At 42.9% G+C, this 12619-nt stretch overlaps 1 protein-coding gene across 1 annotated transcript in view; it reads right to left on the bottom strand.

Annotated features, from left to right (window-relative positions):
• Positions 1 to 583: 583 nt before the first annotated feature.
• The window catches only part of ATP6V1C2 (ATPase H+ transporting V1 subunit C2), a 177813-nt gene continuing 165777 nt past the window's right edge, over positions 584 to 12619 (bottom strand). Inside the window, exon 13 of the mRNA XM_029595892.1 lies at positions 584 to 1040. Coding sequence (XP_029451752.1) covers positions 945 to 1040 — 96 coding nt within the window. The 3' untranslated portion in view covers positions 584 to 944. The remainder of the gene's footprint in view (positions 1041 to 12619) is intronic.

The following is a 12619-nucleotide window of genomic DNA, read 5'->3' as shown; positions in this document are numbered from 1 at the left end:
TAGTGAATGCATGGAACAGCCTCCCAGTGAAGGTGAAGGAGATAAAAACAGTATCTGAATTCAAGAAAGCATAGGATAAACACTGGAGATCTGAGTGGGTGATGGGATTGTAAAGCTAAGTTGGGTGGATGGGCAGACTACATGGCCCATATGATTTTTCTGCCATTATTATGTTTCTATATGTTCTATAATATACATTTGTATGAACACATTTAAAAGCCATTTTCCTCTTTACAGATGTAATGCTTGCCAAAGTCTGAATCTTTCTGAATCATTTCCCCCACCACCATCTGAGAGAGGTCCTACATGAGGACTGGTACTCCATGAATAAGGGCCCAGGAAAGGGTTCGCTAGTGCCTGGGAGCATACAGCATTTGGAACAAACCTTGAGAATTTTTAGGCAAATACTATTTATACCATTAAGTGTTACACTAATATATAGCACTTTTATTTAGTATTGTATTCATTTCAACCTTGACACCTATGTAAAAATGTTGCTTTAAAGACTTCTGCGGTAGTTTGTGTGAAGACCTAAATATGTAATATTTTTATAGAGCGTATAGTGTAAAAAAAATTCATGTAATATATTCATTAAATTATCTTTATTTTTTACTTATTTGAGCTCTGAGACACAATGCCTTTCAAATAGAAACATTCTTCTATATCTCGGTATAATATACAAAAAAATAAATACAACCATAATCATTTCTGCCTTTTTCTGAAGCAAGCAAGTATTCCACCAGGCTGAACACGCATTCTGAGTTCTAGAACATTTATGATTTTTAAAAAGTCAAAAGGTTTTATTACAGAATATAACTTGTACATTCTTTGTTTCTTTTTATCCATAATAAAGTTTTTCTGGTGGAGGAGACTGGAACATTTACATTATAGCTAGGAAGTTTCTAAGCAAGAATTTACAGAGCAAAAGTGTCTGATACTCATTTTTAATTATAATCTAGAAGGCTAAGCTCAATCTTGAAGCAGACATATGGATAATATTCTTGGCTGCCAAGATGTAAACCAGGGATATCCAAAGCGGCCTACAAAAGAAGATGAGACAAATTTTATACTCTGTTTTGAGCATTAATTAAGTTGTTACAAAATAGGGACCTTCATTTTTCTGTTTTTATTTTATTTTGTCATTTCAGTGTTTAGTACAAGGGGAGAAATCAGTGGGAGGAGAAAAGGTAACTATAATTGTTGTTCTTGTTATAAACACTAATAAATTCCCAGGAAAAATAAAATAAAAACTGAAAATGAAGGTCCTTAGAAATGTTGTACTGGGCATACAAATAAACTTTTCAGGATAAAAGATTTATGGAAGTGTTTAATCTGCTCTTCACATCACTATTCTATCAGTGTCTTCTGCAACGAAGGATGTTTTTTTCCTTTCAAATGGAAGGCAAAGGGAAAACCCAGAATTAATTAACCTTAAAGGAGAAGTCTCAACTTTTATCCTACTTTCTTGAAGGGAAGAAGGCTTATGAGATTGCCATGTTTGTGTATGTATCCTCTTCTCCCAATATCCATGAACAAGCAGGATAAATTCATCCACACAAGTGGGTGATAACCTTTGTTGGCACCAAGTTGGCAAAACAGTCTCAAAGCGCAGAAAAACCTTGTTTTTTTCAGAGTATGTATGGACCTTACCATACAGCTGCCTGACATGTGAGTCCTCAGCCTTTATCTTCTGCATGGGTGAACCAATATGTTTTGGCTTGCACAGCTGCTTGAAGTTTTTGGGTATTTTTTTTCTTTCTATCTCATCCTGCTACACCAGTCCAACCCCAATAAGTGGATTATTTCCCCCTACCAGCAGAAGGAGCAGACAACACGGTCTTCCTGTGTGACATCACACCACTACTTAGGTGGTGGTAGCAGCAGGAATCCAGTATTTTCTGCCTCCAGCAAACGGTAGGACTGGAGTGGTGCAGCAGCTCATCGGTTGGATCTCAGGTCAGACCCTTTCAACTTCTGAGGGGGGTGCCTGGTTTAGCTTGGCTGGAGCGTTTAAAATTAAAAAAACAAACAAACAGAAAGCAGTAGCTTTCTGTATTCTGCTGAGGAGCTTTCACCTGCCCCCTCCCTTGGGTCAGTGTGCTTGTTAACTCCCCTGAGTTTCTATTTCTCTCCCTCCCCCCCCCCCCCCCCCCCCTTTGCCTATCTTTGCCATATAAAAAAAGAAAGTTTCACCTGAAGGTAAAGCAAGCTCAGAGTGAACTTTGCTGGAGTGGCCGTACAGGGACACTGGTAAGGTGCACTAGCCTTGCTAACACGGGGGGGTTGGAGCGCTTGCAGCATTTTGTTTGCTCTCTCTCTCCTTCACGATAGTAGGCAGTGGTGGGCCCGATGAACAAATCAAGCCACAGTGCATTCAGACTTGGGGTTCTTCGGACCTCAAGGGAGAGGCCCTCTGTGCCTGGTTTGCCTCCAGATGGGTGAGAATTTTGGTCCCTGCTTGAGTGAGGTTTTGGCAGCTCCTGCTAGCATGATTTGACACACCAACTCTGGAAGGCCCTGTCATGCAGTCAGCCGCATGGGCTCCAGAGGCAGCAGCCATTTTGAGTAAGACCACATGTTAGGGCCTAAATGGCCCTGAAGCTTTGTGACATGAGGGGGGGTTTGAATTACCTCCACTTTTGGTGCCGGTGGTTACTACAGGGGGAGCCGCGCAGGAAATTTTCTCTGGTTCAATCCCAAGACCCAGGGGGAGTTTCCCCTGAAGTTTTTTACTTTCTTCACCAGGACGTTTGTGCATTTCCCAAGCCTCATTCGCTGCCATGCGGGGCCCCGGTTAAAACCCCGTGCAAGGCCTTGGCAGTCCCCTCTCCCCAGATTCCCACCAAGAGGATACAGCCTGCTGTTGAGGTGCCAGGGCCACTTTAGTGGAACCTGGGGAATCTGGAGGAGTTCGAAGATGACTATATTGGCACCTCCAGAGGATTGGGAGCTCCTTCCTTTTCCTGAGGCTTTGAGCAAGTTATTATTTGTCTTCATCCAGAGGGGTCAAAGCCTCAGGAGACTCCACTGTGGGATTCTATAATTGAGGGAAAGCAGAAGACTGCCACCACCTTCCCGCTCCACCTAGAGGTAGAGGAAATGGATGTTGGCAGAGTGGGAATCCTCTTGAGTCCAAGCTATGGGGTGTTAATCTCTTGCTGTGTTGTATCCTCTTCCACAGGCTTTGGTGCAGAAAGTTTTCCAGGTTCTAGCGGTGGATGCTCTGGTTCCAGCTGTCACTGGGTGTACCATCATTCCTTTGCAGGGGGCATGTCCCTGAAGAATCCACAGCACAGTAAGATGGAGCCGCCCTTGCAAAATTGGTTTTTGTCAGTGATGGTCCAGATTTTTATTTGCTCAGCTATGGTGGTCCAGGCTCTTCATTGGATACAGCAGCTGCCGGAGAGTGAGGAGGTGGCCAGGATGGAGTCCACCTCAGCCTTTTTGGTGGATGCTTTGTATGATTTGTGACTGAGTTTGTCCTGGTCGGATGCTGTGGATTCTTAATTGGGCAGCTGACTCTTGGTCCAAGAACCACCTGCGAAAGTTGCCCTTTTAAGGCTAAGCTCCTGTTTGGAGAGGATTTGGACCAGTTGGTGAAGAACCTCGGAGACACAGAGCCCCAGCATTTACCAGTGAGCAAAGGCCACTCCTTTTATACAGCAGGCAGAGGTAGGGGGCAATTTGGGGCTTCTAGTCTGTATCATCTGGGTAGACGGTTCTTTGGGGCCACATCCATGGCTTATTCTGGCCCAAGAGGCCGGGTTCAGTCCTTTCATGGAGCCAAAAGGCAAAGGGCTGGATGTTTGATTCTGACACAGGGGCTGGCAGAGCCACTTCCTGAGGGCCTGTGGGTTCACTCCCTTCTGATTCCTGTGGCATTTTACAAGAATTGGACCCAGGTAATGACCAACTGGTAGGTGTTGAAGATTATCCATTCAAGTTATGCATTAACCTTCAAAATCCTGTTAGGGACATTTATGGTGTCACCTTGCTCTTGTCAGTCAAGCAGGCTGTCCCCTAAACTTTATTAAAGCTGCAACTCTTGCGGGCAGTGATACCTATTCCTCCCTCAAAAAGGGAACAGGGCTACTATTCTATTTATTTCGTGATGCCCAAGAACGATTGTTCTTCTCGTCCCATTTTGGACCTGAAGAGTTAATTGATGTCTGTGGGTTCCATAGTTTTGCATGGAGACTCTGCGTTCTGTCCTTGCTGCATTTCAAAAGGGAGAGTTCCTCAGAAACTAGATCGGTGCATCCTACAGGAACATTTTCAGTTCCAAGCATTATCTTTTGGCCTAGCAACTGCACCACGTGTGTTCACCAAGGTAAAATGTTGTGGTATCGGCAGCTCTGCAGTGCAAGGGAATTATGGTACACCCATATCTTGACTACTGGGCTCTATCTCAGGAGGCGATATATGTAACTGAAATAGTGCAATTTTTAGAAAGCTTAGGCTGGGTGATCAGTTTTGCTAAAAGTACTCTTCAGCCCACATAGTCCCCAGAATACTTGGGGGCATGGTTCGATACTCAGGTGAGCCAAGTGTTTTCCATGGAAGAACGGGTCTGCAAGATACTCTGTCCAAAGTTTCCTAGAGACACTGTTCCCTCTGTGTGGACCTACTTGCAGGTGCTCGGATTGATGGCAGTGACCCTGGAACTAGTCCCTTGGGTGAGGGCACACGTGCTCTCTTCAGGCATCACTTCTGTCAAGATGGTCTCTGGAGTCCCAGAATTACAGCATGTGGTTTTTGCTGAGACACTGGTGGATGGTTCCTTTGCATCTGTTGAAGGGAGTCAGCTTAATCACAGCATCCTGGATTTGGTGACAGATGCAAGCTTCTCCAGATTAGGGGGGCCATTGTTAGGATCAGGTGGCTCAGGGGAGTTGTTTGTGACGAGGTCCTAATGGACCATCAACCAGTTGGAAACCAGGGCCATTCGGCTGGCTCTTATCCACTTTCTCCCGCTGATTCGGAGAGGAGGGCCATTCGTGTCCTCCTGGATAACGCCAAGGGAATGGCATATGTAAATCGGCAGGGGGAACCCGGAATTGGGGCATGTCAGCAGAAACGACACTCCTGTTTCCTTGGGCGGAGAGGAACCTACGGTTGCTCTCGGCAGCCCATGTCACCAGTCTAGAAAATATTCAAGCCAACTTTCTCAATCGAAATAAGTTGGAGCCCGGAGAATGGGAGCTACACTCCTACACTCTGAAGTCATCTGCCAGATCTGTCACAAGCGGGGTTGTCCACAGGTGGATCTGATGGCGACCTGTTGGAATGTGAAAATAAACCAATTCTTTAGCTGGCAGTGGGAATAAGGGTTGATTGGGCATCAAAGCAGGCTTGGCCAGAGGAAGTGCTCCTGTACATGTTTCCCCCCATAGGCTTTCATAGGCAGGCCAATACAGTGGAAGGAGCTAAAGAGCAACCAGGTCATGCTGATTGCGCTGGACTGGTCTTGCAGGCCCTAGTATGCAGACCTCATTCAGCTGAAGTAGACCAAACTTTTCACTTCCCAAAGGTGCGGGGCCTTCTGCTCAGGGGCCAGTTGTAATTGACAACCCAGCTCCATTCTGTCTTGCAGCCTGGCTCTTGAGTGGAGATGCTCCACAAGAAAGGATATTCTTTGACGATGATTTGAACACTTTTGAAGTCTCAAATGGTCCAGTTCTTTGGCCTATATTCATTTGCAGTGGCTGGCTGAGTAGTTTTGCGGGTCCAGGTCAGAGGTGCCCTGTATCTTAGCTTTCTTCAGGACGGGCTAAACAAGAGGCTTGCCTTGAGTTCCTTGAAGGTACAAGTGGTAGCCATCTCATGCTACAGGGCTCATTGAGAGGTGTTTCCCTAGCAGATCATTTGAATGTGTCCCGCTTCTTGAGCATGAAGACTGCATCCCACTTTTTGGCCTGTCATTCTTTCGTGGGTTCTTAACTTGGTGTTAAAAGCCCTAACCGGAACCCCCTTTGAGCCACTTAAACAGTCTTCATTGAAGGATCTATCAGTAAAAACAGCATTCCTGGTGGAAATTTGTTCTGCAAACCTTGTCTTGCCAGGATCCCTTTCTAGTGATCTTGTCGGGTGTGGTTACCTTTCATCTGGTGCTGTCCTTTCTTCTAAAATGAATTCTATGGGGCGGATTTTCAAAGGCCCGTGCGCGCCGGCGCGCCTATTTTGCATAGGCCGCCAGCGCACGTAAAGCCCCGGGACGCGTGTACGTCCCGGGGCTTCCTGTTGGGGACGTGTCGGGGGGTGTGTCAGGATGACGCGGCATTTAGGGGGCGGGGCGCGGCATTTCGGGGGCGGCGACATGGGCGTGATTTCAGCCGGGGGTGTTCCGGGGGGCGTGGCCGCGGCCTCCGGAACAGCCCCCGGGACCGGACCACGGAGCGGGGCAGCCAGCCGACGCGCGCAAAGTTACGCCTGCTTTTAGCAGGCGTAACTTTGCCGACAAAGGTAAGGGGGGGGTTTAGATAGGGCCGGGGGGGTGGGTTAGGTAGGGGAAGGGAGGGGAAGGTGGGGGGAGGGCGAAAGAAAGTTCCCTCCGAGGCCGCTCCGAAATCGAAGCGGCCTCGGAGGGAACAGGCAGCGCGCGCTGGGCTCGGCGCGCGCAGGTTGCACAAATGTGCACCCCCTTGTGCGCGCCGACCCCGGATTTTATAAGATACGCGCGGCTACGTGCGTATCTTATAAAATCCAGTGTACTTTTGTTCGCGCCTGCTTTTCGCGCAAGTTTTTAAAATCTGCCCCTAAGTTTATTATCAATCAAGACATTTCCCTCCCGGCTTTTGTGCGGGTGGTGTTGGGGCCAGACTGTTTTTTAGATGTCTGGATGTGCTTAGAATTATTCTGCACTATTTGGTGGTCACTAATGCCTTCCGTAAGTCTGACATTGTCTTATTTGGTGGTACGTGGAAAGGGGAGGTGGCCTCTGGCTCGCTGTATAAAGGAAACGATTGATTTGGCTTATTTGCTCAAGGGCAAGAAGCCTTCAAAATTGGTGCATACTCACTCCACACCAAGGCACAGTCGACGGCCTGGGTGGAAGTTCATGTGCTCATGCCAGCTGATCTATGCAGGGCAGCTAAGTGGTGGTCCTTGAATACTTTTATGAAGCACTATAGTTTTGACATGTTGGTGCAGGAAGAATCTGCTTACGGGGTTGGAGTTTTGCAGGCAGCCCTTGCTTCCTCATACCCGGGTGATTGAAGCTTTGGTATTTCTCACTTGTGAGGGCTGGACTGGTTTTGTGAAGCACTATAGTTTTGACATGTTGGTGCAGGAAGAATCTGCTTACGGGGTGGGAGTTTTGCAGGCAGCCCTTGCTTCCTCATACCCGGGTGATTGAAGCTTTGGTATTTCTCACTTGTGAGGGCTGGACTGGTTTAGCAAGATGAGATGAAAGGAGAAATGTTCTTATCCGCTAATTTCCTTTCCATTATTTTATTTATTTTTATTTATTTATTTTATTTAACAAGTTTTATATACCGTCATTCAGAAACGTCAACATAACACCATCATAATGGTTTACAAAATGTTATAGGGATAAAGGGGTTGACAAGGGGTGTAAAAACATAACATGTTATTAGGCTTAGTAGTAAACAAATTCATGCTTAAGATCAAAACGAGTTCATTCTTATTTTAGAAAAGCATAGTTGTGCTGATATTCATTTAATCATGAGGTTGTAATGGAGGGCGGTGATGATTAGTTGATTCTTTGGGTGGTTTGATATGCTTTATGAACAACCAAGTTTTTAATTCTTTTTTGAATGTTTTTAGGTTTTCTTGAATTCTGAGTTTATTTGGGAGGGAGTTCCAAAGTTTTGGGCTACCAAGGGATATCGCTCTATTTTGAGTAGAGGTGAGTTGATTTGAGTGCGTTGGTGGTGTTTTTAGGAGTCCTTTATTTGCTGACCTCAGGTTTCTACTTGGGGTATAGAAACATATAGATACATAGAAATGACGGCAGAAGAAGACCAAACGGCCCATCCAGTCTGCCCAGCAACCTACGCTCTTTATCCATTTTTATTTCCCTTTTTCTCTTTCCCACCTGTTACTATTGGCTTCCAGTACCCTCCAGCCCTAATTCCCCTCCACCCCACCACCAATGTAGGGGCTTAGCCAATTTTTCTGTTCTTCATATATAATTTTATGTAGGATGGAAAGGACTTTATATTCGATCCTGTATTTTATTGGCAGCCAATGAAGTGATATGAGGGTTGGGGTGATGTGGTCATGCTTTTTGGCACCTGAAAGGATTCTTGCAGCTGCATTCTGCAGGATTTGGAGAGGTTGAATGGTGTTTGGAGGTAAGTTGAGGAGTAGAGAGTTGCAGTAGTCTATATTGGAGAATATTAATGATTGCAAGACTGATCTGAAGTCATTATATGAGAGAAACGTTTTAGATGACGGAGTATAAGTAGTTTGTGATAACTGTCTTTAATTTTTGTTGATATATGGTTTTAAAATGAAAGTTCTTTGTTGATTATTACTCCAAGGTTGCGGGCATGGTTGGTTGGAGGTAAGCTTGAATTTTGGTTCATGAGATTTAGAGTCTGTGTTTGCAGAGAGTTGTTCTTTCTGTCAAGTACTATTAATTCAGTTTTGTCAAAGTTGAGGATGAGTTTTATGTTTAGTAATTCCTTGATGCTGTTTAGGTAATTGGCAGTTAATTTATGTTTCTTCAATTGATTTTTTTATTGGAATTAAGACTTGAATATCATCAGCAGAAATGAAATGGGTTAGATTCAGATTTGTAAGGAAGTGGCGTAGTGGGAGAAGATAAATGTTAAAGAGTGTCGCTGAAAGGGCGGATCCTTGGGGAACTCCGGTGTCTAAGTTGATTTTCTTTGATAGGGAATCATTAAGTAGTATTTGGTAGGATCTTTGTGACAGATAGGAGGAGAACCATTGAAGAGTTGTTTTGTTAGCACCAATTTCAGAAAGACGATTAATCAGTATAGAGTGGTTTACAGTATCAAATGCTGCCGATAAGTCAAGGAGGATTAGAAGGTAACTTTGGCCTTTTTCAAAACCTTTGAGTACGAAGTCATGCATGGCAAGTAGTAAGGATTCTGTATTAAGTTGTTTTCTAAAGCCAAATTGAGAAGGAAGGAGGATGTTATTTTCATCAAGGTGATCGGTGAGTCGAGTATGGACGATTTTCTCAATGATTTTTGCAAAAAATGGGAGGTTTGATATGGGTCTGTAGTTCAGTGGATTTTCTGGATCTAGATTATTCTTTTTTAGAATGGGTTTGATGATGGCTGATTTTAGGCTTTCTTGATAGTTTCCTTCAGTGAGGGAAAGGTTTACAATTTTTGTTATTGTTTTGGTGATTGATGGAATGAGATTTTTTATTGCTGTAATGGGATTGGCATCAATAGTGTGTTTTGTTGGGTTCATTTTTTTTATGATCATTTGGGTTTCTAAGGAAGATGCTGTTTCAAAATTGGACCAGGTTTTTGTTTGAATGTTCAGTAATTTCTGGTCTTGAGAGTCATTTTTTAGGTTGTTTTTTATGAGTAATTTGATTTTTTGATTAAAGAAGTTGGTGAAGTCATCACTGCTGATCTTTGGTGATGATACATTCGCCTAACAGAAAACCGAAACGAGTTCAAAAAAGCTCTGAAAACCTATTTATTCACTTGTGCCTATAACATAATAAAATGAAGATAATAATGCTATTAGCAAACGATTAAGCGCCTATGCTTATAACATAATAAGCTGAACGCATCAATTCTGTCTTCAAACCCCTAAACACTATGGAAGATACAAATATAAATGAATGTAATTTGTAATTTTATTGTATTTTAATGTATGTCAATGATTATGTGTGTTTTATTATGTAAACCGCTAAGATGGTTAGATACCTAACCCTAACGCGGTATATAAAAACTTTTAAATAAATAAATAAATGATAGTGATTGATCGTCTTGCGAGGTTTTTGTTACACCAGTTCAGGACCCATCTGGGAAACTTGCTGCATATTTTCCACCTATTCTATTTAGAATACTGATGTAGGAACCTGTTGATGTATGGTGGTGAATAAAAAGGAGATATTTCTTCTCAGCTTTTGTATATTAATATTTGATGTTTCTTAGAAAGTAGGGATACTATGAGTTGGCTTAGCTCATACCTCATTCCCCATCCAGTAAAAAGCAGGGCAGTAAGTCGTGCTCAATGCACAAAGATGATTGCACCACAACCCACTGATGCAGAAAAATACAAAGTCTGCACCAAAAGATATGGAAAAGAGATTGGTGTAAAGAATGACACCACTGGCAGCATGCCTCTTTGGCAAAGTTTTTTAAACATTATCAACACCAAAATCTTGCCAAACTGAAGATTCTTTTGGTAAAGAAAAATTAAAAACTAAAGCAGGATTTGCCAGCAAAGAAAAAAATTGTTAGTTATATCAGTCTTAGTCTGTGAATCAAACTGTTCTTTACCAGCAGTTCCACCACAAAAGACACCACCCATTTGTCGCTAGGATGTGGTTGGATTTTGGTCAAAACATATATTTGTGAGAGGCCACAATTGACACCACCTCCATTTTGGACACTGGCCTCCAAATTAGCCAGTCAGTCCATTATTCCATCTTTTCAATGTAGAGAGGAAATGATCAAAAAGCAGATCCTGCCTCAATATCATGTCGTCCTCCTAGGTCAACACCAGAAGACCCTCCTAGTGTTTTAGATGATTCTCAGAAAGGTTCAGAATCTTTGTTTCTCCTATTCTGGTGATAAGGAATCTACAGGTCTTCTGTTGGACCCTTCACGTTAACATCTACTCAAACATTTTTCACATTGTGTTGTTTATTGCATCAGATTTGCATGCAGTTAAATGAGGTTTATTTTTCTGCTCTTTAATGCACTATACACCACATCTTTTAGTGCATCCAGAAAACAAAACTGAAATCCAACAATTAGATAAGTCTTCTCCACCTGAGACAGTAGTTGGTGGAAGCACCTTTGGCAAAAATTTCAGCTGTCAATCTGTTGGGAAAGTTGTTCAAAGATGGTGAAGGCCTAGATTTGTCAATATTAGACCATTCTTTACAAAACTGTTCAAGCTCTGTTGAGGTTCTGGGGAGTATTGATGGACAGCAATCTTCAAGTGATGCCACACATTTTTCATTGGATTGAGGTGGGGGCTCTGACTAGGCCACTCCTTTTTGTTACTTAGCCATTCTAAATATAGGACTGGCTGTGTGTTTTAGGTCATTGTCATGTTGAAAGGTGAGCTTCCTTTCCAGTTTCAGCTTTCTTGCAGAGGGCAGCAAGTCTTTCTCAAAGACAAAAGCCCCCATATACTAAAAAAAAAAAAAGAAATCCTTAGTTTTTCTTAACTCTGAAAGAACTTTTGCATCTCAGCACCATCAGCTACTTATGTGGCTGATTTATCTTGCTGTCCATGGAGAATAACTGTTATAGGTGAGCAACTTGGCTTTCCCCATTGCACAGTCCCCATCCTAGTAACGTTTGTATTTGGTGTCCTGTGCATACCAGATTTTCAGGACATGACAGGGGAGACTAAGATGATTTTGGCAGGTGTTTTCATTTAGGAAGGAGAGTTGGGGGGAAACCATGTATATGCAGAAATGTGTCTAGAAAGTAGGTTCTATTACTTCTGCCTGAAACTCTTGTTTTCAATTTTTATCATTTTCAGAATAGAAAGGTCTGATGCTCTTCAGGCCACTATAGATAATTTATTCTCTTTGATGTAATTGTACATGAGGAATTTGAATTAGCAGAATCATATATAGCATTAAAGTATTTTTCAGTTTTAGACTGTTCCTTTCTTAGTCCTCAATTAATTATCCATTTCCCAGATCTTAACTTTGTGTACATCAATTATTACCTCAATACACACTCCTCTTGTGCCTGACATTTAAGCATACTGCTTTCAGTGCTATGGAAATTGGTATCTCATGCAGCTTAGAAAATAGGGCTGCTGGAAAATGGAATAACCACTGTTCTGTCCTTATTTTACTATTCTTCAACTGTGTTTTTGTTAAAGCATCAGCAAGTTGAGAAAATGTTTCTAAAACAGGATAAGCATTTTGAGGGGACTTATGAAATTTAGTAAATGGGAAAGGTCCTAGACTGACAGTAGTAGACACTGAAAACTTCAATTTATTCATAGACTATGGGAAAGCTGTAGCAGTGTAAACTCCACACTGATATATAACTGTTTCAGCTCACTAAAAAGGGTACTTCTATTTCAAGCTATATTCAAAGCTTAACATTTTGTGGAGAATGCAAGTTTGTCAGTTGTGATGGTGCATTTATATGTATGTGGATACCTGCCCAATGTGAGCTTAAGCTGATGCTTCCTGTTACACAAACCAAATATTGTTCTGTCAGAAGTGACTTTAAAACGGAAGACTACATTTCTGTGCCAGGCCTCTATCTGCTCAATCCTCCACTAGGGGTTAACAATCAAATTAAAATAGTGTAAACAGGAGTAGCCAACCAGCATCGCGTGAGCCACATTAGTTTTTTCGACTGCCGATGCATCCGCAACTGCGTGTCTGCATCCTGCAAGCAGCAATTCTTTCCCTTTGCAGCAACGTTTCACACGTTTCACCTGAGCCAACTGCTATGAAGGA

This window comes from Rhinatrema bivittatum, chromosome 3 (genome assembly GCF_901001135.1).
Source record: "Rhinatrema bivittatum chromosome 3, aRhiBiv1.1, whole genome shotgun sequence".
Taxonomy (NCBI): domain Eukaryota; kingdom Metazoa; phylum Chordata; class Amphibia; order Gymnophiona; family Rhinatrematidae; genus Rhinatrema; species Rhinatrema bivittatum.
The sequence above is the reverse complement of the archived record's forward strand: the minus strand, read 5'-3'. Positions and strand labels throughout refer to the sequence as shown.